Source organism: Kryptolebias marmoratus, linkage group LG16, assembly GCF_001649575.2.
Source record: "Kryptolebias marmoratus isolate JLee-2015 linkage group LG16, ASM164957v2, whole genome shotgun sequence".
Taxonomy (NCBI): domain Eukaryota; kingdom Metazoa; phylum Chordata; class Actinopteri; order Cyprinodontiformes; family Rivulidae; genus Kryptolebias; species Kryptolebias marmoratus.
In genome coordinates, this window is record NC_051445.1 from 655,943 (window position 1) to 680,640 (window position 24,698).

Consider the following 24,698-nt stretch of genomic DNA (forward strand, 5'->3'; position numbering starts at 1 on the left):
AGGAACCTGCTCCTGGAGGGAACCTGCTCCCTGGAGGAACCTGCTCCTGGAGGGAACCTGCTCCTGGAGGGAACCTGCTCCCCGGAGGAACCTGCTCCTGGAGGGAACCTGCTCCCTGGAGGAACCTGCTCCTGGAGGAACTCTCCATGAAGCCGTTGGCTCCACAGGCGACCCGGTTCTTCAGGTTTCAGAGGCTTTTGTAAAGAAAAGGTTCGTCTCTGACACTTCAGCCCGACTCGATGGTTTCAGTAACTCAGCTGAGATTTATTTCACTTCCTGCTGATAATTTACAGGAACACGGAACCAGCTCAGTCACTAAACAGAACGTCTCTGGTTTCAAAGCTGGAGGCACGTCACTCCAAAGCTGGAGTGATTTCCTGCTCAGAATAAATGCTTTAAAGGAAACAAATCAGCCTGTTTATTATTTTTCATCTTTCCTGAGTAGAAAACAGAAGCGAGTGCACATGTGGAGCACAGCTGGAGAACATCTGGCTGCAAGACAAAAATCATTCAGGAGGAAAATCACTAAATTCACCAGTTTATCAGCTAATATCAGCCCCTTTAAAGAGTGTTTGAAACAAAGGTGAGACTCTTCCTCTCAGCACGAAGCTGCAGAAGTTTGAGACGCTGATCAGGATTCAGGACAGACGGTTTCAACCTGAGTGACGCTTTAATTTTATGAGCTCTCGTTAATTTTACATTTACAAACATGTTAGAGTTATTAATCGAGGCTCACCTGAGTAATAATCCTGCTGTCCAATCAGCTTCTTGATACGAAACACCTGAGAGGCTGACTAACAGTAATAAACTCATTTATAACATTATTTGTTCAGTATAAAAACATCAACATTTAGTCCAGGAAAGGTTCAAACTCTGACATTTTATAATAAAACTGAAGTATTCGTCCACAACCTTTGGAGTCAACCTGATTCAAGATGGCCGCTGCAGCTAATGGACCTCAGCAAACAAAAAGCAGCTGAGGCTGACAGAAACTACGATTTTATTCCCAAAGTTTTACCAGATTTTAGTCTGAAGCTGACACTGAAGGCAGCGGGTGACAGGTATTCCTCCGAGGATCAGATTAACTTCATGTTTATGAACATTTAATGTTTTTCTGACATATTTCATGGAGATCTCAGATCTTATAAAGATTAAAATGATTAGGAAACTGTTCAGAAGTGAATAAATTTATATTTTACAAGAAGAAATCTGCAGACAGATCTGTGTTCTCTGTAGTTACTGAATTAATCAGAATCTTTACTTTAACTTCTGGTTAAACAGAAAAAAAAAGCCGACCCGGGTCGTTCCTGTAGAACCTGTTTACCTTCCCCTCCTCTTTTAAATGACTTTCAGATGAATCAGAGGATCTGTGCAGTTTTTCTTCGACAGGAATGATGATTACAGTTCAGTGAAGAAGATGAGAAGCGATGAAACCTGAAGATGCTGCAGAGGAGCAGTCAGGGGAGACCAGCGGGTCACCCCATTCTGATAATTAATCAGAATAATAATCAGAATAAACCCTCTGTAACCTCATCCTGAAAGCCTTCAACAACTGAAAGATGATCCAAGTTCAGCAGAAAAATCTCACAGGGATCAAATGAAACTATTTCAAACACAAAGGAGGTTTCACAAGGTGGAAAAAGTCAACAAATGTGAATAAATGTCAGCCAGCAGGTTGAACAGGATGTAGATTCCTGGAACTCACGGAGCTCCAACCTGTCGGCTCGGGTGGAAAACTCCTGAACTCCGAATCAACGGTTCTCCACACGCTCTGAAGGCCTTCAGCTGCTACCTGAATGTTTAACTCTGACCTCTGACCTCGCCCGGACAGGAAGAGGCTCCTAACCTGAAGGGCCGGACCCGAGTCGTGTTTAAACTTCAGGCTTTCAGAGACGATCTGCTCCCGTTTCTTTACTGTCAGTGAGCAGGAAAGATGATTCTCAGAGTTTTTAGATGAAACTTCAGCCGATCAGCTGCAGGACGGTCATCTCAGCTCTGATGGACTTCTTTATGCTAAAATATAATCTTTATATAAATTTCCTCCTTCCACACATGTAAAACAGTCAGGCTCTAGCTCAGATCCACCATAAGGGCCACCGGACTGAAAACCCTACAGGATGTGCTCAGAGACGAGTCGATAAGAGCTTTAAATACGTGATCAAACCTCGGAGAGTTTTACTCCTGCCTCGACCACGTCGGGTTGGAGGAACAAACAGATTAACGGAGACGAGACAGACCCGAAAACAACAAAGTGATAAACGTGTGAAACAAGACATCATCATCCCGTTCACTCCGATCCAAAACTTTACCCAGAAAGTGTTTCTGTGAAGACGGGAGGTTTAAATCGGTGGTAACCCCGTGCACACGGAGCCTTCCCTGTATGATGCCACAGATGAATTTTTAGCATCATTTGTCCTTTTCCAGCTTCCTTAGATCATTTAGGGACACGCTGCTGACAGGACAAACACAGAAAAGCAGCTGGAAGACCTTCAGGAAGTCAGGAGACCTGACCGGATCATCCAGGTTCGGTCTGACCGTCCTCTAGGAGGCCGAAGGAAGTCTGAGGTTCTGTTCATGGAGCACGGAAACAAAAAGCAAACTGCAGCTGCAGGATAAACACTTACCGATGAGAGGGGACGTCTTCGGGCAGTACGGGACGTTGTCTCCATGGGCGTGGGGCTTGGACAGATGGGACAGGTTGGCGTAAACATCTCCTTTGGGCACGGCGAGAGCCGAGCGGTTCTGCAGCTGCGAACTCGCCGCGTCGGGTTTGCGGAAGATGCGGATGAAGTAGGTGACCCTCTTGTGGTATCCCTCCCGGGACAGCAGCGCCATGACCACCAGCTGGATGCCCAGGAACATGAACAGGAAGCGCCATTTGGACGTGAGCATGGTGGCGGGGCAGGGCTTACAGAAAAAAACTGAACTGATGCTCGTCGGGTTTAACCTGCTTCCTTTAAAGTGTGAGATATTCTGTGGAAAAAGAAACCTCACTGAGGAGGAAGGTGTGTAAAAAAACACACGTCACAAAAAGGCACTTTTGGCAGGCGGTGGCTGATGAAGTCCAAACAGGAAGTGAAAAGTAGAAAAATAAACAGCAGAGAAGAAGAAGAAAAGTCCACTCCTCAGTTTTCACTGCATTCCTGGCTGCTGATCACCAGAAGGAAAGTCTCAGTTTGTGTTCGGCGTGAGGTGATAATGGCCGTCCCTCATCACGTAGTTTCACCCCCCACCCTTTGGGCCGTGCAGCTCATTCTCCTGCCGTCAGCTCTTTATGCAGCCGTCTGTCCTGACGGAGGCCTCCGCTGCAACAACAGCCGCCAGGACAAAAGGAGAGCATGTGCAGCGCTGAAGGCCCTCCACTTCAGAGGATTACAGCGTGGGAGGGCGGTCAGGGGGGCGGTCAGGGGGCTGCGTGGGCGCCCGACGGGGGAGGAGGGGGAGGATCTGATTCCCACAGTCAGTTCTCGTCTCTGAGCTCGGTGGGCTCGTCAGCGCAGCCTCCAAGGTCCTGAAAGACAATAGAGACGAGGTGAAAACCGACACAAATCAGCAGCGGTTTGTGTTTTCTCACTCAAATAAGACCCTATTGTGCGCCGCGCACGTCCAACAAACGGGTTGTGTTTGCAGTTAGGAAGCCTGAGCGAACCAGAGCCAGCGTGGGCCCCGGAGCAGACGTCTGCCCGGAGCGGGGCCCGGCGAGGAGGCCCCGGCGAGGAGGCCCCCGAGGCCCCAGCGGAGCACCCGGCGCTGGACGAGGAAACGGATAAAAGTCTAAATGTGACCCCGGAGGACCTCTGACCCCACAGCGTCCAACACAACTTAACTGTAAATCAATTAGTGCTCGTTAAAGTCGCCTGCCTTAAAGCTCTAATCCTAATCCGACTGAAGAGGAGCAGACGGAGAAACAAGTTCAGAGCTTCTGATAAATCACCAACGACTGAGCAAACCCAAACACTTCCCAGCGTTTCCAGCCATAAAATGATTAGTAGTCATGTGACACCTGCATGAAAGGAAAAATCTGTTTTATGGCCTTCAGTTTATAAACGTCACATTCTGTGACATCATCCAGTTTCTCTCCTCAAAGAGGACCAAAGAGTGAAATAAAATAAGTTTATTCTTCCAGACTTTAACATGTTATTAGATCTTAAACTCATTAACAGTTGAAGACTGAGGCTTTATTTTAAAAAGTTTCTCCTTTTTTTAATCTGAGGACATAAATACCTGAATGAAGATGGTCTATGAGGGACTTTTGGACAAGACATAGATAACAGTTTTATTTAAACTAACTTTTAATGAAAGATCTAAACTGTTCAGAAAATCAGCTCAATACAGGAGGAACCATCAGCCTCTTTAAATATATGATAAAAACATTTTTAAATGTTGAAAAATACAGATTAAAATCAAACCATGAGTGCAGATTTAGGTTTGTTTTTACACATAGCAGAACTTCTCAAATGTTTGCTTGGAGTTTTTTCCTTTAATTAATCTTCAAGATAAATATTAGTTTTAAAAGACTTCCTGTAGGTTTATTTGTCTTCCTGGATAAAATCCTGAAAACGTGGCAGTTTCACTCAACGAGCCGTTTCCTGCAGGTAAGATGCTGACGGCTCCTCAAGTGTCTCACTGACCTGGAAAAGGATTTTATTGCTTTAAGCAAAAAACTAAAACCACAGAGACACACCCATCGTTCCAGTCCCACAGGCTCTCATCCAACCATCCATCCAACCAACCAACCAACCATCCATCCGACCATCCACCCCCCTCCCCGTCTCCAGGTGGCCCACACCTGGACAGGTCTCGGTCCATCACAGGGACACAGAGACAAACTCTCGTGTTTTTATCTAGTTTTCTGTCGTCGCTCCCGGTCCTTCAGGGAGTTTTTATCAGATCTTTAAACTTGATGTTATGAAATCTGGAAAATCATTTGTCAGATCCGATCTTTGCGTCTCGTTTATCCGCTCCGACTGGTTTGAGCCGAGGCTGACGGAGAGCCAGAACCCCAGAGGCGAACCTTTTTCAGCTTTTAACGAGCCGTAAAACGAGCTGGATAAGTGATGGGAGCCCACAGAGCTGCAGCTTTAATACCAGGCCGGGTCGGCTGCTAATGAATCATCAGTGAGTTGTTTTCATCTTCAGCACTCAGCATCACACTCCTCACTCCGGGGAAAACAGCATCAGTTAGCAGAGGCAGAACCAACGCCAGGTCTCAATCAGAGAGGACAGAAAGACTTGACTGCACGTGCACGTCATGTAATCATCCTCTGAATTCTCTGCCGGTCGGATCGTTTCTCTACCAAGGAGGTGAAACATAAAACAAAGGGCAAAAAGAAATCAGTGCTGGAGAAACAGACGTTTTCCACAGCAGCTCACTCTGCAGCCACGTTTTAAAACCACGACCGTTTCTGTTCATCACGTCCACCTGCATCGCTCCCAGACTTCTAGTTAGAGCAGAAACTAACCTGCATGAAGCAGGAAACTGTTCCTCTAACTGGGCTGCAGTGAAGAACTTTTTATTGAAACTCAAAACGCTTAGGATCAACATGAACAGATAATTTATTAACGTGTACGACCCCCCCCTCGCCCTGCAGTAACCCCACAGATTATAAAACTTCACATGAATCCCACAGCAGCTGAAAACAGATTAATCTAAAGCGGGAGGCTCTTCGTTCCTGCAGATAAACACAGGACCCCCCCGGGATGAGGCTCATATTCACTATCACCCTCATCTGTAATGAGATATAAATTTCTATACAACAGGGAGAAATGAGTCCGCTTCAGAGCTTCGAGGATTAGAAACACAGAGACAACCAGAATCTTAATTAAAGTTTATCAGCTGGTTTAAAGGTTTGAAGACAAACAGGCTCAGGAACTCATTTAAAGAATTTAATAAGCTGCAGGTGGATTTTTATTATTTTGACCGACGGCTGGTATTAACCTGCTGCTAACTAGTTTCCTAACCAGCGTCGTGCTTCAGACTAATCTGCTGAAAACGACACTCAGAGAGATTAATTCATCTGTTTTTAATAATCAGACGCAGCAGGAGTCAGATCTGAATTATAACAACTTTAACGAGACGTGCTGCTGCCTTCAAATTCTAAATTAACTCTTTTTATTTAAAATGGTAAAATTTATTAGTCTAAACATCTGCTGTTTACCATGTTCCTCTATTAATAAAAATATGGCTTTATGAAACTTTCAAATCATTGCATGTTTATTGTCGAAGGTTGTGGGTTTTTCTACAAAGATTTAAATATTTAACTGAACAAGAATCATTACCTGGGAACAAACACCAACTATATCTGCTTTAGGTCTATATTTCCTCACCTCAACAACAGAAACGATGGATTTGATTTACAGAAAATAAAAACCTGAAGCAGAGTCTTCGTCTGCCAAGTGTGGAGGAAACGCGGGTCCATTACGTGACGTTAAAAGTTTCCCTGAAAACTGAAACTAAACTGGAAGACCTCCAGAACAGCTGGAGAACTTTGGATCAGTCCAGATGTTTGGAAGGAAAATACAAGTTTCCTTTAAAAGGACTGAGCTAAAATCCTCCTTAAACAGTTAAATATTTCTGCTTGAAGATCTTTTTGTCTCGGCTGAAATCAAGAAGTGAACCAGATACAAAAAGGACAAAAAGCAGAGAACAACAGTCTGGTTCCAATCTGGGCTTCAGATATTTTATTGAGCCCTTAGGGAACCTGAAGGAGTTCATTATGTCTTCTCTTTGTCCTCCTGCTGCTGTAATTTAATCCCCATCAGTACAAATAGATCATATTCTGCTCTCAGGATCTCTATTCACTGCACATTTCTTACTTCTTCTTGCAGCACGAACTTAATAGTCCTTCCTTTCTGGCTGCGGGGCATTAATATTATATGTTTGCATGCCTGCATGGATGAACGGGAACATGGGGGATGGAGGGGGTTAATGACAGAAAGGCTCTGAAAGCCAATCAGCTGTGAGCTCAGGCTTTAACCTGCATCCTTTTCACTCCTTTACAGAGAATCCAGTCAGCAGCCAATCAGCAACGAGCTCCAGTTTTTCCAGCCACCGTTTCACCTGAGCCAGAAATTCCTCCAGCAGCTGCTTCGCATCAACGCACAGCAGCCAGGAAGCCGTGGCAAACGGGCCGCAGCGGCGTCTGAACACCGTCCACGGCACAGAGAGACCGGCAGCCGGAGGAGCCATTTTTACCGTCTCCATGCAGCTGACCCTTCAACCCGAGACAAACAGCCGCCGTCTTATAGGCCGGACAGACGCACGAGCTGCTGTTTCAGCAATTCTCAATAAATCCTGTTTGCCTCAAGTTTGTTGAAGATGATGTTAATTTTCTGATTTTCTGCTTTTCCAACAGGTCAGAAGCCTCAACGAGCTGCTGAAACGATGGGAGCAACTTTATATTAATTAATACTTTTATTAATATGATCAACCCACCTGAACGAACTGCTGGCATTCTGCTGCCAAACTACTGAGAAACTCAACTTGGTGTAATTAAAACTGGATGGAGGAGTGAATTTATTCACCACGTAACAAAACATCAAAGCTGAGTCATGCTTTCTGTCTGATGAGTCTCCAGATAAGATCAGCTGTTGATTCAAGACCTGCAGAAAATAAATCTGCAGGTAGAAGACGGTAATCCAATTCTTCGATCTCCGCCTTCCTCAGAATTTAATTTAAATCTTCTCCGTCAGCTCGGCTCGCAGCGACCCGAGCTCAGAATAAATCACACACGCCTTCGGCCCAGAACCCGGAGCCATAACGGCGTTCTCTCCTGGAACAGGCTCCGCCCAGGACGACCAAATATGGGCAGGGTAGCTCTGCTTTTCCTAAAGGTGCTTCCAGCCGCCACCTTCTGTTTGCTGTTACTCTCACTTTAGGCAAAACATTCAGATCAGTGTAAAAATAACAAAATGCAAATAATAAATCTGACTCAACTACGCTCAGAACGAAACACCAGCAGGTGTTTGTAGTGTTTTTATCTCCAACATTATTAAACCAGCAGATATTTAAGCTGTAAAGTAAAAAATAAACTGAATAAAACGAGGATTCAAACATCCCACGGCTCATTTCAGCTTCACTGAAGGCAGAAAAAAGTCAACAATTAACCCTGAACCATCCACCCTGTTTGCAAAACAAATATGAGTCGGGATCAGAAACCATCTGTGGTTTTTGGATCAGCGTGACCTTAAAGTCCGAAGGCCCATCAGGTGTTTACAGGATCGCCTGCTGTTGGCCAGCAGGGAGTGAAAGCAGCGATGTGTGCAGAAGTAACTGGGCTGTTTTCTCGCTGGCAGTAGCTCGGGTCTGTCAACACGCCACTGAAACCTCCCCGGTTACCTTTGTGAGCAGAAACAGACGTTACCAACAGCGAGGAGGTCAGACCCAGAAACTCTCAGCTTCAGGCCTGAAACTAACCAGCATTCATGGTCCCTCCTCAGCCGAGCTGCAGAGACGCTTCAGCTTCCAACGTGTTCCTCCCACCCAGAGCTGCACTCGCCGTCTGAAACACACGACGGCGACTGACAAACCAGAGGAGTCAGTCTCTGAGAGCGCTGAACGAAGCCGAGCAACCAGAACAAAACCCAAACCAGGAAACCGGCTGAAGCTGAAACCAGGAAGCTGAAACCAGGAAAATGGTAGCCGAACCGTCAAAAGATCAAACCGACAGCTTTCAGCTGTTTTCAAAGACTCTGAACTCCGGCAGATTAAACCCGGGGACAAACTGGACCGAAGTGGACAACAAAATAATGTGCATGGGTAAGGAGTGCACACTAAAATAGGTTGTGATGCTTAAAAACACAACTCATTGGATGTAAACACTCAGAAACCTGTGAAAATGAGAATTTTCTCTGTTTTATCACAAGTTTAAGTTCTGGACAGCCGCAACTGAGTGATAAAACGACCTTTATGTTGAAAGAACGAGACGTTCGACTGTCCTAAAATCAGATGAACTGATTTTAAGGCAACAAACCGAGGCCAGCTGAAGTCATCTGTAGAAAGGAGTCGAACAGGTTTACGGCCGTGTGTTCACAGTACGCTGATGTAAAACTGATGACAGAAACGCCGCAGGACCGCATTTTCCTGGAAAAACCACCAACACAATCAGAACCAGAACCAGCCGGAGGTCAGAACACGAGTCTTGTTCTGTTTGTACAAGCGGGACATTTTCTCTGAACCCACCAGGCAACGAAACAACGCGCAAACATGCCCTGAGAGGAGAGGCGTCGGCATGACGACGCGCTCCAGCCTCCTCGTCATGGCAACCCATCCCGAGTCCCGGCCGTTCATCACGGCTCGGCCCCCGGAGACCCGAGCCGAGCGCCGGCGAAACCAGCCCTCCTGATTTATCCGCCGGCTAATCGAGTTTCCACCTCCCACTCACCCGTTAATGTCTCCCGACCCATCAGAGTCATGACGGCCATGGAGACGAGGAACCCTCCCCGGGACCGGCCGACACCTTCGTTAGGAAGAACATCGTTTGCAGAAAGTAACGGGTCTCTGAAGGCTTCAGGAGACGTTCCTCCTGGAGAGGAACACCTCAGAGGTCCTGATCGTTATCCCCCGCCACAGAGAGGCGGGCAATAATGTTGTTTCCTCAAAGTTTCACCCAAACGGCTCCAGCTCTGTTTTTTCTCCGCATAAGGTGATTTTAAGTCTAAAACTTTGGTGTGAAAGGCGGCGGGTGATATGCATTCATTTAGCTTTATTTTACTACTTTAAAAAAAAAAAGATCCGATCTGATTTTACAGAGGAATCTGCCTCTGAAAATTAATCTTTAACATTTACAACCCAACTTTATTCATAAAGCTCTTTAAAAACACTGTAAACCAACAACTAAACACAAATAAACAAATAAAAACAAAATAAGAGCCAACATCTCAAACGGAGTTGAAGCTGAAGAGAAGAAACGAGACGAAGTAAAAGCAGGAAGTGAGTCGACCCGTTCCTCGAATGAATGCCTGTTACCCGCCACCCTTCAGGACGTCATTTAAACAACAAAGCACCTGCTGGGGATTACTCTCAGCTACTACCACACCAAAGATTAACTCATATCTGTTAAATCGAGTCACTCGATGCTATTTTTATGGTTTTTTTAAGGTCAGCTGGCGGTGGCAGCCATCTTGAATCAGGTTGAGTCCAAAAGTGAATCAGCTGTAAACGTTCATCCAGTGATTACTCCAATCTGTCCTCTGATAACAGGGCAGTAAAAACATGATTAGTGGGTGAAAATTAGGACGTGTGTCTGTTTGAGTCACTTATTCTTAGAAAATCTGGTTTTATTTAAAGTCAAACTGAACTTCAGGATCCTCCTCAAATCTGTGCAGGAACTGAAATCAGCAAATCTATCATGTTTGCTGTCACCTGCCGCTGAAGGCAGAGCGATGACGTTTCTGTTTGTCTGTTAGCAAAATATCTCATGAATTCCTGGACGGCTCTTATTGAAACTGTCAGAAAGTGATCATTGGGTGGAAATCTGCAGCTGATTAAATATTTGAGTCAATCCGATTCAACCTTGGCTGTAACTCAGTCCAGATAATGAGCTAACACCTGGTGTGGTAGTAGCTGAGAGTCATTAACAACATCTGTTCTATAATTGATGGTTAAATATTCTTCATATATCTGAAGTGAATGTTTCAGCTCCACATGTTTCTGATTTAAAAATAAAAAGAAAGAAGACTCTTGTGGCATTGTTTCCAGGATATATTAGTAATTTCAGGTCGGTGTCTGCAGACAGATTCAGCCATCAGGGGTAAAAATAAGCAGCAGTTGTTGCGTTTGAGCCCCCCCGGAAGGCCCGAGGTTCGGGGACAGAACCCGGAGCCGGGGGGGGGAGATGAGAGGCCCTGAAGGGCCTTTTGTTCTGCGGAGGAACAACAGAGCAGAAAAAACCCGTTTCTGTAAACTAAAACCACAGAGGAGTCCAGGAAGAGACGAGATTCCAGCCCGCCTCTCTCACGGCGACAATTAACTCAATTAGTTGATGATAAACCCAACAACTCCGGTTTCCTGCGGTCTTTAAACGCAGCTGCCAGAAACTTTTCTTTGTTCCGATTCTTTTAGAAAAACTTAACGGAAAAGTTACGCAAACATTCTTGCGTAAAAGAACATTTTATTGTGAATTAATGTCGGTTTTAAAGGGAAGGGGAACCGACCGACAGGCTAAGCTAATTAGTCCAAAAACCACAGTGTTAATTTGACTGAATGCAAACATTTTTAACGTCGCAGTTTCACAGAAGTGACGCTAATCTGCGTCCAAACACGAACAAAACTCCCGACTTTAAACTCATATTCCTGCTGAAACTGTAACTCCTCTCACCGGGAAAACTCACCAGATGTGAGGGCAAAGAAGCCGAGCAGAACCGAGCCGAGCTAATGGTTCCGTTAGCTCCCTTAGCTTAGCGCCTTGGACCACCGCGGAGGGCTCAGAGGTTCTGAAATCTTACCCGGCCGGAGTGCGAGGAGCCCCGGATAAAGTCTCAGTCGGTCCTCGGTGCTGTCCTCCGCGGTTCCGACGTGTTTCTGAAGTTCCTGCCGCGAGGACGCGGACTGAAAAGAGACACAGGCGGTTTCTCCTCCCCTTCCAGCCCCACACCTACAGCCGAGAGAGGCGGGGGCTGCCCCGCTCACAGCTACGGAAGCCCGGAGGTGCCCGAAAACTACAGCCGAGAGAGGCGGGGGCTGCCCCGTTCACAGCTACGGAAGCCCGGAGGTGCCCGAAAACTACAGCCGAGAGAGGCGGGGGCTGCCCCGTTCACAGCTACGGAAGCCCGGAGGTGCCCAATCAGTCGGGTGTGTGCACCTTTTAAAAGTACAGAGGCCTTGAAGTGCCCAAAAATCTAAGACCTTGGGTGGGAACATTTTCCCCCCATTTAAATATGTGGAATCCTCAAAGTGCCAACACCAGCCACAGAAAGAGCCTTAGACGGAGCGGAGGAGTCACTTTCTGCTGTCTTAAAAGTATGGAAGCCCTGAAGTGCCCAAAACCACAACCAGGCGGGGGGTGGCGGAACGTTCTGCCCAGTTTAAAAATACAGAAACCGCAAAATGTCTTTGGTAGTTCAATTAACTCAAATAATTAGCTGTAAGGAATTCAGAGACTGCGTCTGTTTGTTTCTTAATATTTTATTATTTCACGCCTTAAACTTCATTTACAAAACACAGCTGACTCAAGGTTCTTACTGAGATGCTGCGGTGATACCGCACTTGTTAAAGGAATTAAAATCTAATATTTTATAAATTATATTTACTCACTGACTCTTCTTTTAATAAAAAAATTCTGAACATGTTTAATTTGCTTAATAAAGAGTGTTTTACTCAAATTTCCACACAGAAAGAAAATCATTTTATCAGTTAGTTAAAACTATAAAAATCTGCGACTTTCTAAAAAAGGAGGTTAATAATTCAGACTCCATTTGAGCTTCAGAAGCAAAAGTTTAAATCTGAAACAAAGCTTCCAGCGAACTGAAAGCTCCAGACTCAAACGGCTGAGTCCAGAAACAAACGTGTTTTTAAATAAAGCCGTTCGGAATATTTTGATGTTTGTTATCGTTTAAAACTAAAACTTCTCTGGAACCCAACACGGATTAAAAGTCAACACTATGCAGATCATCTTTCACAGATACGGTGAGACTTGAGTGACGTTTACTTTCATTTTGTGTAAAAAGAAACTCATTTCTTTGTTTATTATCAGGAAACCTTCGGTTCATCTGGGTTCAGATTAGGAGTTGAAGGAATTATTTACTGAAGTCTTTGATTGTTGAATTCTTTCGCTTCAGGTCGTCTCGTTAGCCGCTGTGCGCCGAGCTGTAAATGATAGTTTTTTATTAAATCACTTGTGAAATGTGTCCAGGATGACGTGTGTTCGGTTCTGTAACTATCTGAGACACTGAGGCTGAAGCTGATTAGATTCTGAGGAGGACAGTGAATAAATAAATTCTCCTGTTTGGTTGATAAAGTTGTTAAAACTTTGTCCTCCGTCTGAAGCTGTCTGCTGATAACTGTCCTGACTTTTTATCCCTGAATGAAAGCAGCACTCAGAGGATGTTTCAGGGAGTACTCTCAGCTACAACCACCTGACCTTCAGCTTCACATCTGTACGATGAGCTGAGTTACAGCTGGTTTTGTGTTTGTTATGGTCGGACAGTGATGGAGGACCGATCAGGCCTTTCAGAGAGAAAACGTCGGGTCATGTGATGACTCGATGACTCGACTCGTCTGTCCTGTGGACTCGTTGCAGCAGAAATGTCCGTTCGGACTCCTGGATACAGTTTACTTCCTCCCTGGCTCTCTGCGGCTCAGATCAGCATGGACGGTTTGGTGTCAGCCTTGTGGTACCAGATGTTCCCCGAGCGGCGCTTCTTCGGGCCGAACCACAGGCTGGACCGAGTCTTTGCCAGGATGCACCAGCAGCCGGGGCTGGCGGCGCTGCAGCTCTGCCCCTTCTTCTTCGACCAGGTCACCTACACCCTTCCTGCCATGCCCCCGTGGTGAGCGCCGAACAGTTGAACCTCTGCTGACCTTTGACCTCTGCTCCTCTGCTGTGCTGCTCTAACTCCTGTTTGTGGTTTTAAAGCGAGAGCTACAACCTCCGTCTGCGCTGCTTCGACTCCTGGGTGGGTTTACAGGAAGAGAGGGCGGCTGCGTGGCGCCCGGACTGCAGGACTTACGAAGATTACCGCCCAAACGCCGGGATCTACCTGAGCAAGCTCTGCCAGCTGCAAGATCTGAACACCGGCGGCAGCGTGAACACACCAATATTCCTCTTCCTGATGTACGGCCACATCGACTGACTGATCATTTACTCTCAAGTGAATAAATATTTTACTAACAGACGAAAAGGTTGAAGGTGTAGGTAAACACACCGTCTTTATAATCGAAGGTTTATCAGGACACGATGAAAACGATCCGGTTCTTATCAGAGGCTAAAACGTCCGTTTGATGAGCTGGAGCTCCAGGTGTGTGTGAACACAACGCCAGGGCGGGAAGACAGCAGCAATGACCTCAGAGAAGGGTCAAAGGTCATCTGGAGTCCATCCTTCTACAGAGAGAACGATTATTCACAAGAGGAGACATTTAAGACAGATTCACCCTGAAGGTCAGACCGTGCAGTGAGCCCTATCTCAGGTGTCAGTCAGGAGGTTAAAGGTCAAAGGTCATGACAGGTCAATAAATAACAGTTTTAAACTAAAATCATCTTTTCTGATGAGACGATTCAGAAAAATAAAGTTTTTATTCTTCAGCTTTTAAAGTTTGAGCTGAGGATGACTCTCAGCTACTACCAGACTGACGTGTAGCTCAGTCTCATTCTTGTGTTTGAGTCGTTTAGCTGTCACGGCCATCTTGAATTAGTTGTGATATTGTGCTAACAGAGTCGGAAACATGATCGCCCGCCTTCAGTCCTTCTCAGCCTGCCTGACAGGAAGGAAACGGCTGAACGTGCTTCAGACTCACAGCTGTAATCAGGCCAGCAGCCTTCGTTACGTAACGGCAGATTAAAGAAGCGCCAGCGCACAGCTGCTCGCCAGGAAGAAGCTTTCAGACTCTCTGCAGCCTCCAGGCAGGAACGTGAATTAATCCGTCTGAATAAAAACTTCCTGCCTGTAAAAAGCATCAAAATAAAAGCTCTCATCAGCATCTTTGAAGCTCCACGTTCAGAGATCAGAACCCAGGTGTGGAATGAAACAGGTCGGGCGTAAAGCCGGGAGGAGGAATGAAGAAAAGAGGAGTTTGTTTCTGAAACTTCCTGAGAGTCTGATGAACATTTATATCTTATTTTTGTTTAAGAGCCAAAGAGTGAGAAATCGTTCAGGTTTCTAACTTATTTTCTGTCCAGTCTTCTTATTTCTACTTCATTTAGGGAAGGTTTGTAAAATCTGGACACACGGAGGAGAAAATTCAGCTGATTATCTCCTGGATGTCAGGTTTTAAACTCTCAGGGAAACAGTGATGGAGCTGAAATTCATTTAAAGAAATGGGAACAAACTGTGTCTGTGTGAAAAGCTGCAGAGAGCCTAAAGATTCAGTTTAAACTTTAAATTATTTGTCTTTTTATGTCTGAATGATTCATAGATCAGTTAAAAAAAACAGCAGCTGAAGTCCAAAGAGAAACTTTGATTTACTTTCAGAAAGTTGTTTAATTAATTAATTGATCATTTAAACAGATAACAGAAAGGTTTGGAAAGAAAATAATCAAAGAGGAACAAAGCAGTTTGATTCTTAACTGCAGGAAGTATTGAGTTAATAACCGTCTGTATTTTATCTAAAGTTTAATTTCCACAGAAATAAATCTGAGCTCTTAGTGTTTAAGAGAAACAAACATAAAAATCTGTTTAAAATGAACTTATCAAAGCAGCAGTTGTTAATTATCTCTGAAAATAAACCAGTTTATGGAGCTGATTTGTCTCATCAACGTGTGAAAATGTGTTATGTGTTGTTTCCTGCCGAACCAACAGGTAAAAACTTTAAGGGAGAAGACCTGAAATGATTATTTAACCCATAAAACTTATTATTATTTCAATCAAAGCCTGAATAAAAGGATCCAGGTTTTATATTCACCTCAAAGCAGAAAAACAGCCCAATCATGCAGTTTTATTTTATGAAAACTTGTTTAATGGATGTATTTCTGTCGAGTGCACAGATACAAATATTCACTCCGAGCTACAGGACCTGATATTTATGGGGGCCAGCAAAGTGCCTGTAAAAAAAAAAAAGACCCAGAAACACTTTTCCTCTGTGGTAGTGTGTCGTCTCGAGGCTGAGACTAACCCGACCCGTCAGACTCGGTGCTGCAGTGAGTAAATTTAGTCCAAAAGGGGAAAAAGAGAGAAATGGACGCAGATCCACAAAGACACACTGCAGATACAGACGAGCGTCTGCACACCTTTGGCTCGGGTTCTCTACTTGTAGAACTCGTGCTCCTGCTCGTCCTTCTTGATGACGGTCTTGTAGGCCTTCTCAAAGTCCTTGGCGAGGACGATGTACCTGTTCTCGCGCACGGCCAACATGCCAGCCTGAGACGGAGGAGGAGAGGAGATCAGAACGAGCCGCGGGTTTATTTGGAAGGATTCTGGGAGTAATGAAAGCCTCGGCTCACCTCCTGGCAGATGGAGTTGATGTCAGCTCCAGAGATCTTATCAGGTCGGGCGACATCTGAACAAAAGTTAAAGAAGCAACGAGAAAAAGAGAACAAAAACATCTGGTTCTCCCAACAAGGAGACCTGAGCTTCACCTCATTAAACTGAACAGCTGAGCAGCATTTCTGATCCAGGAGATGTTTCTGTTAAACAATCACCTTCAGAGGTTTCCTGACTCAAACAAGCTGTCAGTAATGATGCATCAGGCCTCATCTCTGGAAATCAGGTTTTATTAAAGTTTTATATAACAAAAATCTTCTTTTTTAAATAAATAATGAGCCTCAAAACCTGACACCGGATCGATTTTTTGGTTTGTTGAACGTGTTGAATTAAAAGCTGCAGTTAACGGCTGATTTAAATCTGATTAAAGGCTGAACTGAAACAAAGAAGGGCTGAGCTGCATTAAATGCTGAATCAGATCGTTGTTTTTGGTTTTCATTTAAAGAGACGAATCAAAAGAACTGAACTGCTTTGATGTCAGAAAATGACAAAAACAACATTATTTGGAGAAAAGAGGTTAATTATTCAGCTTAGATCAAACCAGATCTGAGGTAAAAACCAAGCCTACATTCTCTGTTTGCTCAGACTGAAACCACAGAAATGAAGATAAAATCAGAAGAACAACAGACGCTTCAGCACAAAGTAAAACTTTAGATGAACTAAAGAGTAAATGACACTGAGCCTTCAGACAGGTTCTGCTGCCCCGAACCGAAGCGAGCAGCGCCGCTCAGAGGAAGGATACAGTCCTCCAGGTCCACCTCCTCAGACAGGTTCATTTTACTGGTGATGGTGGAGAAGATGAGACGCTTCTGTCTGCGGTCCGGCAGCGGGAACTCGATCTTCCTGTCCAGACGGCCCGGACGGAGCAGCGCCGGGTCCAGGGTGTCGGCTCTGTTGGTGGCCATGATCACCTGGGCAGAGGGAAGGGGTGGGGTCAGAGGTCAACAGGAGGGGTGGAGTCAGAGGTCGTTATGAGGGGTGGAGTCAGAGGATGTGATTGTGAAGGAATTCTGACACATCCTCTGATGTGACCATTACAGTTCAACATAAAACCTTTTATTCAGAGGTTCTTTTATTTGTGAAAACTTTCAACACTTTCAACAAATTTAGAGACTTTTCCAGAACTGGAAGATGTTTTAAAACTGGTAAACTTTCTGTGTAACTGCAGGATTTCTGTGAGATGACCAGAAACTATCCAAGGAGTAAAAATAGTTTAATTTACAGTGAAAAACGTGTGAAAACCTGAACACAGGGCTCCAAAACATCGTTTATTAAAAAACTACAAGTGGTTCCAGTCGAATGAGTCGAAGCTCATTTTTATCGTTTAGAAATAAAAAGTTTACAGCAGATATTTACGCTGGAAACAAACATAATTTGAAGATTAATCTGCTCTAACTTTGAGATTAATGTCAAAAAGTTGAAAAAAGTTAAAATAATGTTTGAAAAATAAAGTTGAAATGATTGAAATAAAGTATTTTGAGCTTAAAGAAGGAATTAAAAACTAAATCATCTTTGAGACGAGATGTTTTATAAGAACTTCATCCTTCAGAATCTGTTTTAATTAATAACTCTGGTTCTACAGCTTTAAGCTGCTGGGTGAGTTTTTACAGACACAACGATCAAGTCGGGTATTTTTTTGAGTTTATGGTTATTTGAGAGTTTGAGAATCACTCAGTGTTTATGTTTGAGACTCTTATTGTGAAGGGCTGAAGGAAGCAGTGATATAAACTGAACCTTGGACTGGTTCAGTAAATGCTTCTTGTTGTTTCGTAGTTGAGTAAAAGTTCCCACGTATCCCCGGCTGTTAGAAGACCAAACAGACTGAACAAATAAAGTCGGGTTCAGGAGGTCGTCTCTTCAGACTTTAAACTCAAAAATCTTCCTCCTTTTATTTACTGTAGTTCTGAATGGTCCTAAAACTATAACAAATAATAAATAAGATCATTGAGTTTAGAAATGTTTGTTCCACTTAAAGAAAAAAGAACTGCCTTAAAGGTGAAAAATCAGAGTGAAAAGTGCTCTGATTGGTTGAGAACAGGAATTTTAGATAAAATCTTTCAGAGCAGGAAACACAGATAGTTTTTAATCTGGTTACTTGGAAACTTCTGTGAAGAACCCTGCGTGTGACGGAAACGCTCTGAGGGGAAAAGCCTGTTTAATCCTGCGATGAATGACAGCATGAGGCAGCTGAGTGACAGGGTGAGGCAGGTGAACTCACCTTGACGTTGACGTTCTGATCGAAGCCGTCCATCTGATTCAGCAGCTCCAGTAAGATCCTCTGCACCTCTCTGTCAGCTACAGAGAAAACACCAAACCGGAGAGAATTCACCACGCTGCGGCTTCTCCAGGCTTACTGAGGAAAAATCCTGACAGGAAGTCCGCTCGTACCTCCGGTCTGAGCATCGAAGCGCTTCGTGGCGATGGCGTCGATCTCGTCGATGAAGATGATGGCGGGAGCGTTCTCCTTGGCCAGCCGGAAGACGTCCCGCACCATCCGAGGACCTTCTCCCAGATACTTCTGAACGAACTCAGAGCCCACAACACGGATGAACGCCGCTGACACAAAACGAATAAAACAAGTTATCCTGAAGGAACTACAGATTCCTGATTAAAGGAAATTTTTATTCTGGTTTAAAACAGTTTCAGGTAAAAATCTTTAGATTTTTCTTCAAAGCAGCCAAACTTTGTCGTCTTTCAAAGTTTTTCTTTAGACTTTTGCTGCTTTCTCCCCCTGGTTCAGTTCTTCTATCTGAACTTTTAGAGAGGAATGTCTTTAGCTCTGACCTCTGACCTCATTCTGACATAAAAAGGCTCCTAAACAGCAACACACTAACAGAGTATCTCTGGAGACTAGCTGGAAAGAATAAAATCCATAAACGATACGTTTGGAGGAACTCAGGAGACATTTTGGGAACTCCCCGGTGAAACTGGACCTTCGTTTCTTTGTTAAATCTCACCCGTGGTGTGGTGCGCCACCGCTTTGGCCAACATGGTTTTACCGCAGCCTGGAGGTCCGTACATGAGGACCCCCCTGGGTGGGTCGATACCGATCTGAGGAACAGAACAACAGATCAGTCCAGAACCGGTCCAAGAGCTCACCGATAAATGAGGATTTCAGACTGAACTGGTTGGGCTAAGAAGACAATCTGAACGCTGAAAGAAAGTTCACATCCTGCGCTCAGCTCCCATCAAACTTTCAGAAACACGACAAGTTGGCAGCACGAGATTAAACTGATGAAAGAGCGACAACGTTCTGTCCGTCTGACGGTCGTTTTAAAGACATTTAAGGACCAAAGCAGCATTAAACTGTTAAATAATCAGTAGCTCAAACGTACAGACAGAAATAAAACTGAGTTTATGTATTTTATGCTTCAGTTGTAGCTCAGTGGTTATCTGTGCTGGTTTTATATTATTAAATACAGAAAAAAAGTTTCTTATATTCATAGGTCACATGTTCTTGTTTTGCTGTAAAGTTTAAAAGTATCTGCATCAATAAAATCCAGATGGCACACAAATATCTGACCTGTTTATAGAGCTCAAAGTGTGTGAGAGGCAGCTCCACGGCCTCCCTGACCTCCTGCTTCTGGATGTCCATCCCACCGATGTCTGCGTACATCACATCAGGCTTCTGGTCTGAAAACACGGAGAACGTGGAGGAAGATCAGAGCGGTTCTGCTGTTAAACGGCCGTCCAGCGGGACGCAGCGTACCTGACGTCAGCATCATGATGCTGCTGTCGGCCTCGGGAGGAAGGACGTCCACCAGGGCGTTGCTGTGTTTGTGGAGAGCCACGGAGGCGTTGGGCTTCAGCAGCTCCCGGTCGATGGTGCTCAGGATGCGCACATAGTAGTTGGACCCTGAAACGGAGAAAAACCTGAGCTGGAGAACGGGACTCATCTGAGACTCACAGCACAAACTAAATGTTAAATAATTAAAAGCCGACAGCAGAAACTCCAAATCCTCAGAGCTTCACTGAAGCCTGAACATAAGAAACCAATCAGACCAACATCCGAAACACATTTCCTGCTGTTTCACTTATTTATAACTCTAAACTTTACTCCCTTTTATTTCATCTCACACTCAACATACATGCAGGTATGCTTGTTGTTTGTTTCACTGTGACAGCTTATTTATTTAAAAACTCTTTGGTTGTATGTAGATTTTTATAATAAATAAGTTTATTTTGTCCTTTTTCTATGACCACATCTCCACAGACGGCGCTAAAACAAAGAGGTATAAAGTCAGCAAAAATGTTCAAAAGTTCAAACTTCCTGAACTTCATTTTGAGGATTTTTATCAAACATTAAAACATTTAAAGAAGAAAGTTTGTCCTAACTTTTGTCTCAAACAACATCAGAAAAACTATTTTATTTTTAAGAGCAAATAATAAAAAGTGTATTTAATAGGATCCTAAAGAAACACGTTTTGACTTCGAATAATAACGATGTTCTGCTCTGCAGCGGTTCTGTTTTCGGGTTTTAAAGTAAAAACTGTGACTCTGGAGACCCCTGCAGGCTGAGGCAGGAACTGCAGCCGGGCTCACCATAAATCAGCTGTTATTAATCTGATCTGAAATCAGCTGTTATTAATCTGATCTGAAATCAGCTGTTATTAAACTGATCTGAAATCAGCTGCAGGAAACCTTTGGTCTGAAACTCTGCAGATCGTCCTCAGAAGCTGGAGTCTGTCACGGTGAACTTTGGTCTCATTTCTTTTGAAAACTGAGCCGATAGTTTAGAGACGAAAAATGCTGCTCACTGAGCAACAACTGGTGTGTTGTAAAGGAAACATAAATCTCTCTTTTTCACAAGTTAGTTTAGCTCTTTGTGGAAGAAAAAAAAACTTCCTGTGGACATTCAACAAGCTTGAAGGAAAATAAATTCATAAAGTCAGAAACAAAATCTGAACAATATTGTTTTCATATCTTTGGGTAACGTGTCCTTAAACTGAAAGCTTGTAAGCAAAATGTGTGACCAGATGCAAACTAGCAGGTGTGTTTGTTCACCTACAGAAACAGCCGAAGTGACTGAAAACAGGTAAAGAGGAGCTGCTTGGGATGGAGACGTCCTGCAGTTTTGATGTGTTGGGACGTATTTATGCTCAGATTTGTTGAGTAAAGCAAGCAGATAAACAGAGTTTAGGCTGAAACTGTAAACTTCCTGGTCTTTCTAAGGTTTTGTGAGTTTGAACTCTGAGCTCCGTCTTCACAGCGCTCCACCTGCTTCATCCCTGAGGTTTATTCCTGACAGACATCTTCCTCGTTCTATCTCTAATATTTCCACATGAACGTCTTCTCACAGATTCTATGTTAGTCTGATTCCTACAGTCTAAAGATGAACCTTTTCATGTTTAATATCAGACTTCTCCATGAGGAGCATTAAAACAGCCTGCAGGTGAGGGAAACCTGCACGGTTACCTGTGGTGGAGCCAACAATGGCCGTGTTCTGGTCCACAGCCTCCAGAAACTGGCCGATGACCAGAGGGATGCTCTGTATCCTCTTCACCTCCTCCTGAGCGTGCAGGAACTCCTTCTTCAGGTTCTTCTGCTCATCTTTGATGTACTCCTCCTGCACCTCCAGGAACTCCAGCTCCTGCTGCAGCTTCTGCAAACATGCAGCAAAAGAACCGTCAAACTGAGAACAGACTGATTCTCAACGAGCTTTTAAATAAATGTAGCTGCCAACTAATTATCAGGCTCAGTAATTTTTATGGCATTTATTAGATTGTAGTTTTATTTAATGTGTTTTTGGCACAGAAAGCTGGTCTGTGTTGTTAAGACTTTTCTTGTGCAGTCAGAAAAAACTCAAGTTTTTTAAAATCTTTTGAACTCTGTAATAATGTGATCTGAAACAAGAGCAGCTTTTAAATGTTGCTGTGATCTGACTAAAGCTGCTGTTTGAATTGAAGGTAGTATTTTATCCAGTGAATCACCTGGAAACAAAAACTGGTTGTTTTATCAAACAACATGAAGTTATTTTAACCACAGAAGGTGAAACTTTTGTTTAAAGAAAGGAAGAACCACTTGTTAACTACAATTAATTCACAAGATGTAAAAATGACTTCCAACTCTTAATTCCCACCAAAAAAACATCCAACTTCCAGCTTGTTTTGACTAAAGATTTATATTTTAAAGGTGAACATCTGGTCACATAAAATGTGACTTTACTTTGATTGTTACTTAATTTTAATAAAACAGAAGAGAGCAGAAGAGGTTTGAAAGTGAGAAAACTGATACAGAATGTTGAGAATCCACAACAAACAGAAAATCTGCGGCTGAACGCCACAAACGAAAGCTTCTGTTTTGAAACGTTTCTGTTGCTGAATCAATTTTTTTTTCTACTCGATCCCTTCTTGTGTATGTTGGCTCTTCTTCATCAGCTTTCTGTATCAAATGTGTAAATACATGAGGAGAAAATGATTGTTGAGACAAAAAGACCCCCCCAGTAAGAATCAATTATCCCCATGATGTCTTCTTCAGGTGATCTGCTTCTTTAAGGTACAAATAAAGTTTTAGAAATTGAGTCAAAAATAGGAAATCATGAAAGAGAAATAACTAATGGCTAAAATGGAAACAAATCACTGTCAGATGTTCAACACTGGACATCTGTGATCGTGGATGTGGTTTCAAACAAAATACATATTTTATTTCATTAAGGAAGGATTTATTTTTGTTTGGTGAAATTAAACACTTCTTTTGCTTCAGATGTTTGAAACATTTAGAGCTAAAATAAACCCTGATTTACACTCAGTGCAGTTTATAAATGGGTGTCTGTGTGAACACTTTAAAGACCTTATATCTGGTGTAAAGGTCCTCGAGGTCTTCTGGTTCTGGAGCCAGGAAGGACAGACCCGTCTGAGGTCTGGAGGTCAGAACTAACGGCATTTCTTCCTGTGAAGTTAGAGGATAGATATGGATTTATTAAACATCTCTGAAAACAAGAACACACCGGTGAGCTGCAGGGCATCCCAAACAAAGATTAACATGTAATAAATTAAATTAACTTTACAAACATTATCATAATTTTTTGTATGTGCATTACTACATGTGTTTACATGCAGCCTGGTCACAAATACAATAACCCACACTAGAGTTTTGTTCGGCCTCTTTAAACATTTTGTACTTTCAAACTTAAAACTGATGTAATTTTGACTTTATTATTAGAGCCGAATTGTTCCTTTACAGAGTTGCATATAAACACACAGTGCGTTATAATATTATAAAGTATGTAAAGTATTTACACTCATTATTTACCAAAATTTCCCCAAAACACAGTGACATTCAGCTCGTTTACAGGATGCTAACTTTAGCAGCTCGCTAAGACAACACTTAACAACTTTAAACTGTCATTCTCACGTTAATATACATTAAAACAGCTTTAGAATTATTACCTCAAACATTCAGGGAGGTTTTGCCTATAAACTCATCGTAAACTTGGAACAAATCGCTGTCATTTATCTCTACGAGCTTGTTGCTAACGCTGTAAGCTAGCGGCAGCACCGAGCGGAGAATGAATTGGCAGGTTTACGGTTCGGCTGCTTTAACGCGCTAACAAACAGTAAAATACAGAAATAAAACTTATAATGAAGGCATAACTCACAGTCATGGCTTGACTAAAGTCTCAGAACAACAATTACAAAACAACAACAACAAAAAGACCTGTTAAACACAAATCTTACCGGGCTCTTTTCTACAGCCACCGAATCCTCCATGTTGAATTTGTCTCAAGTTTGACGTAATGACGTCACACGCTGATACTGGGGCGTGTGGGTAATGGAGTTCTTTTCAGACAAACAGCAGAAAGGCGCGTTATTGACACTAAATGGTGGGATTTAAGGATTTAGGGACTTTATTACTTCTGCCAAGGAGGTGATGTGTTTATGTTTGTTTGTTTGTTTGTTTGTCTCTTTTTTAGCAAAGATCAGGTAAAAACTAAAGAACAGATTTGGACGAAATGTTCAGAAAATGTTAAAACAGTTGTTTAAATGTTTATGGTAATCCAGATTATGATCTGGATTTAAACAACTGTTTGTTTGTTTATCATACTAATTTTTAAGGAAGAGTACATCATTTTTAATTGCCTTGGTGGAGGTTTAGGGTTTCTGAGTGCTTCTAGTTTGGAAAAATGAAATTAGTTTTATTCAATGAAATGTATAGTCATAACATTATTATTTTTTATGCAATTTTATAATTATTTTCCCTATATGATCATGTTTTGTTCTGTCCAAGGCAGTCACATCTGTCTGTACATTATATTAGTTGACAACACACACCAAATCCAAGAGCCCGGTTCTGTTATGGTTCTGGACTTGGATCAGTGTTTAGACCACATTTTAAAGACTTGTTTCCTGGTGATCAAATAAAGCAAACAACAAAAATAACTATTTATATCTGCAATGAAGTGTGGTGGAGGTGTTTTCATGCTGTGGGTATGAACGTCACAAACTACACAAAAACCTACAAATTAGCACATCCGCACAGATTGTTTTATTGCAGAAAATCAAACAGAACAAAAAGCTGTTTCTGCATTTCTAACAACTTAATTATCTCCTGTTTTAGTGCATCTG

At 43.2% G+C, this 24,698-nt stretch overlaps 2 protein-coding genes across 2 annotated transcripts in view; both read right to left on the minus strand.

Annotated features, from left to right (window-relative positions):
- Window positions 1–11,610, minus strand: part of si:dkey-199f5.8 (beta-1,4-galactosyltransferase 1) — a gene marked incomplete at its 3' end in the record, with an annotated part of 15,045 nt that extends 3,435 nt beyond the window's left edge. Inside the window, 2 exon segments of the mRNA XM_017441222.3 lie at window positions 2,625–3,511; window positions 11,446–11,610. Coding sequence (XP_017296711.2) covers window positions 2,625–2,892 — 268 coding nt within the window.
- A 3,977-nt stretch (window positions 11,611–15,587) lies between these two features.
- psmc4 (proteasome 26S subunit, ATPase 4) lies at window positions 15,588–23,920 on the minus strand. Its single transcript, XM_017441219.2, has 11 exons — window positions 23,811–23,920; window positions 22,924–23,022; window positions 21,550–21,736; window positions 19,844–19,990; window positions 19,658–19,767; window positions 19,092–19,185; window positions 18,523–18,690; window positions 18,353–18,429; window positions 16,877–17,045; window positions 16,095–16,150; window positions 15,588–16,011 (listed from the first exon to the last, which is right to left on the minus strand). Exons 1-11 carry the CDS (start codon window positions 23,841–23,843, stop codon window positions 15,898–15,900), a joined length of 1,254 nt encoding a protein of 417 aa, XP_017296708.1. The 5' UTR covers window positions 23,844–23,920; the 3' UTR covers window positions 15,588–15,897.
- Between the last annotated feature and the right edge of the window lie 778 nt (window positions 23,921–24,698).